At 52.6% G+C, this 3,007-nt stretch overlaps 1 protein-coding gene across 1 annotated transcript in view; it reads right to left on the bottom strand.

Moving 5' to 3' along the window:
* Nucleotides 1-3,007, bottom strand: part of IGF2 (insulin-like growth factor 2) — a 9,597-nt gene that overhangs the window by 2,110 nt on the left and 4,480 nt on the right. Inside the window, exons 2-3 of the mRNA XM_010003901.1 lie at nt 553-719; nt 4-113 (exon numbers count right to left, since the gene is read on the bottom strand). Of these exons, the coding sequence (XP_010002203.1) occupies nt 4-113; nt 553-719 (277 nt within the window). The remainder of the gene's footprint in view (nt 1-3; nt 114-552; nt 720-3,007) is intronic.

Here is a 3,007-nt window from a genome sequence, read left to right as displayed (position 1 = left end):
AACTGGCGGGCCCGCAGGATGCCCGGCAACTCCCGCTGCAGCCGCTGCGAGCTCTTCTTCTGCCACACGTCGTACTTGGAGTACTTGGTGTGCGAGGGCTTCTGGAAGCTCTCCTGCAAGGGGAGAGGACACAACGTCAGCCTCACCACAAGCCTACCTGCCCTCTGGGCGGGAGTTCCGCTTTCACCTCCATCCACCTGTGGAAACATTTCCCCTTCCCTGGCAACACTCAAGGTCAGGCTGGTGGGCGCTCTGAGCATCCCAATCTAGTTGAATATGTCTCTGCTTATTGCAGGGGGATTGGACTAGACCTTTAAAGGTCCCTTTCCAACACAAACCACTCTATGATCCAGCCCACCTCTGGTACCCCACCTCAGAAAGAGCTGACTTTCTGCAGGGTATTTGGCATAAGCTGCCCATAGTAGCCATCTGTCAAAGGCTTGGCAGAAGCAACAGATCTTGCAGCTGTGGTTTGTCCTCTCCCATCTGCGGCCTTAACCAACTTTTCACTTGCTATTCATTTTGGAGAAGGGCCACCATCACACCCCCTACCTTGCTGAGCCCCGGCAGGCCCGCCAGGGAAGTGGCGGAGAGGTCACGTTCGGACTTGACAGACTTGGCACAGTAGGTTTCCAGCAGAGCCAGGTCACAGCTCCGAAAGCAGCACTCCTCCACGATTCCCCGGTTGATCCGCCGGTTATTTCGTCCCACCGGTCTACCTGCAATGGCAGAGACCCTGGCATTAGCCACCCATGTGGACGGGACCCTTTTCCCCACTCCATGGCACTCAACCTCTTGCAGGCATCCCTCCACCAGCCGCTGGAGCCTGGTGGGTCCCACACATTTCAAAAATAGCAGCACTTCTCCAAACCAGCCCGCAAACCAGCTGAGCTTCACATTAAGGCTTTGCCAGACAAACGCTGTGGATGCCAACAGGGCTCCCTGCGCACGCATGGCACTAATTAAAGACGCTTTATATGGCGGTGATTTATTCCCCTGCTATAGCTCTGGTGCAGGCGGCCTTTTCAGGAACAGCTATAGTGAGGGAGCTCGAGCCCAGCCCAGCCCAGCCACCAGGGCCATGCCGATGACTGCGACCATCTCCGATGTTAATCCTGGCACACAAGTTTTATTAGGAAGAAGCAGCGCGGCATTTTGGCTGCCAACCTCCTTCTGTCGGGTCGACACTCAGGCAGGTGAAGCCAACCAAGGCAGCTAAATTTTACCAGATGGGACAGCTCTGAGACAGCTGCAGAAAGAATACAGGCTTTCGCACCCGCCAAGAATAGCTATCAATCTTAATCTTTTAATAAGGGTTCCTGTCTCGTATCTGCCTGCAGAAGGATGCAAAAGCCCGTGTCCGGTGCAGCAACAACTGAGTGCACTTCATGTCATGGCTTAATGACTGCCAAAGCACTCCAGATGAAAAGCTTAGATTAATTTTACTGGTTTTCCTCCCGCTCTTGAAGTAAAAGATATGGGCAAATTTGAATTTCTGATGCAAAACAAATTTGCTTGGGAATTGTGAACTCCAAAGCATAAACCGGCCCAAAATGAAATTATTTTCTCCACGTTTTCACACATGCCATGTTATGTGCTTGCTCTGTTACAAGGTTTCTAGCAAGGGCTCTGCATGCTGCCATGAGCACCTCTCCCCAGAGCAGGGTGCTCTAAGGGAGGGGAGCAGAGGCCAGCGGGTGCAGGGCTCACAAACAGGATCCTGGTCATGAGAATGTGGGCTTGGGAAAAATTGAGAGTGAGCTGTGGAGATGCGATGTCCAATGCTGTTCACTGTGCCATGCTCAAACAGGTCTCTGCCTCCCAGCCAGCCTGCACAAAATGGTCTGCGTTGGCCTGCATGACCTGTGATCCCCCCATTGTACTCCAGATGAAGCAGGCACTGCAGTATTTGGCCTTGGTTAATATTTTAAGGGCCCTGGCTTGCAATGCGCTGACAAATTTCCTGAGGGGATACCCTACCTGGGTCCCTACCCTAAGTGCCTCAGGACAAAGTGTAAAGCACAGGAGTTTTCTATGCATGCAACGAAAACCCACGTGTGAAAAGCAGCCCCATGCATGCCACGCAAACATGCATGTGCAATGCAAACATGCACAATGCAGCCCCATGTGTGCAATGCAGCCCCGTGTGCGCAATGCACCCCTCCATGCATGATGCAGCTCTGTGTGCAATGCTAGTATGCAAAACCTTTGACTGCACCTCATCATGGCCCCTGCAACAGCGAAGCCTCTGGCAGCACAGCACCCACTCTCTGTTAAAATCAGCCGTGCCCACACTGGAGAGGAGTCCCGGGCTCCACACTGGGTCATCACCACTGTGCTCAGAGGTTGTGAGGGCACTAGGGGCACAGGGCAATGGCACAGCTGACTTATACCATGCAGCCCACTTTCAGGAGCCATTTAAAACACCCTGTTTTCTACATTCCTCCTCCCTGTGCCACCATCCTCCTTTACTTTTTCTACAAAAAAATGTCAGGTGTGACCTTTATTCAGCCCCACAGGAAGGTGAAAAGGATGGTTCCTGTTTGGTAAAAGCTCAGAAAAGGGAGCGCTGTTAGTAGCTTAATTTCCTCTCCACAAATGCTTGTGGCCAACAAGTACATTGGATTGGGCCCTCCCTTTTTAGGGCAGGGCATGTGTGTTGGATGCCCACAGCCATAGAGTGCTATCAGTGCAGGCACAGCAGGTGGTGATGTCCAAAGAAGAGGAGAGGAGCCAGCCTGGGGCCAGGTGAATATATTCTTCTTGCCCAGCAAGGTCTATGGGAGACGTGCACTGCTACAGACATCCTGCACTGTGTATGGCTCCTGCTCAGCACATATCGACCCCAGCACCCAAACCTGCACGTGCAGCAGGTTTCTGATGCATTAGGCTGCTCCAGAAAGGTATCCCGAGCATGGGCAGAAGGAGAGCTTGAAAGAAAAAGAAAAAATTCAAGTCACCCCCTCTTGCTAGCACACTCCCAGAGGGCTGCATTCATACTCCTGCT

The sequence above is a fragment of the Chaetura pelagica genome, unplaced genomic scaffold (genome assembly GCF_000747805.2).
Source record: "Chaetura pelagica isolate M959 unplaced genomic scaffold, ChaPel_1.0 scaffold28, whole genome shotgun sequence".
Taxonomy (NCBI): Eukaryota; Metazoa; Chordata; class Aves; order Apodiformes; family Apodidae; genus Chaetura; species Chaetura pelagica.
Note: the sequence above shows the minus strand (reverse complement) of the source record. Positions and strands in the feature narration are given on the sequence as shown.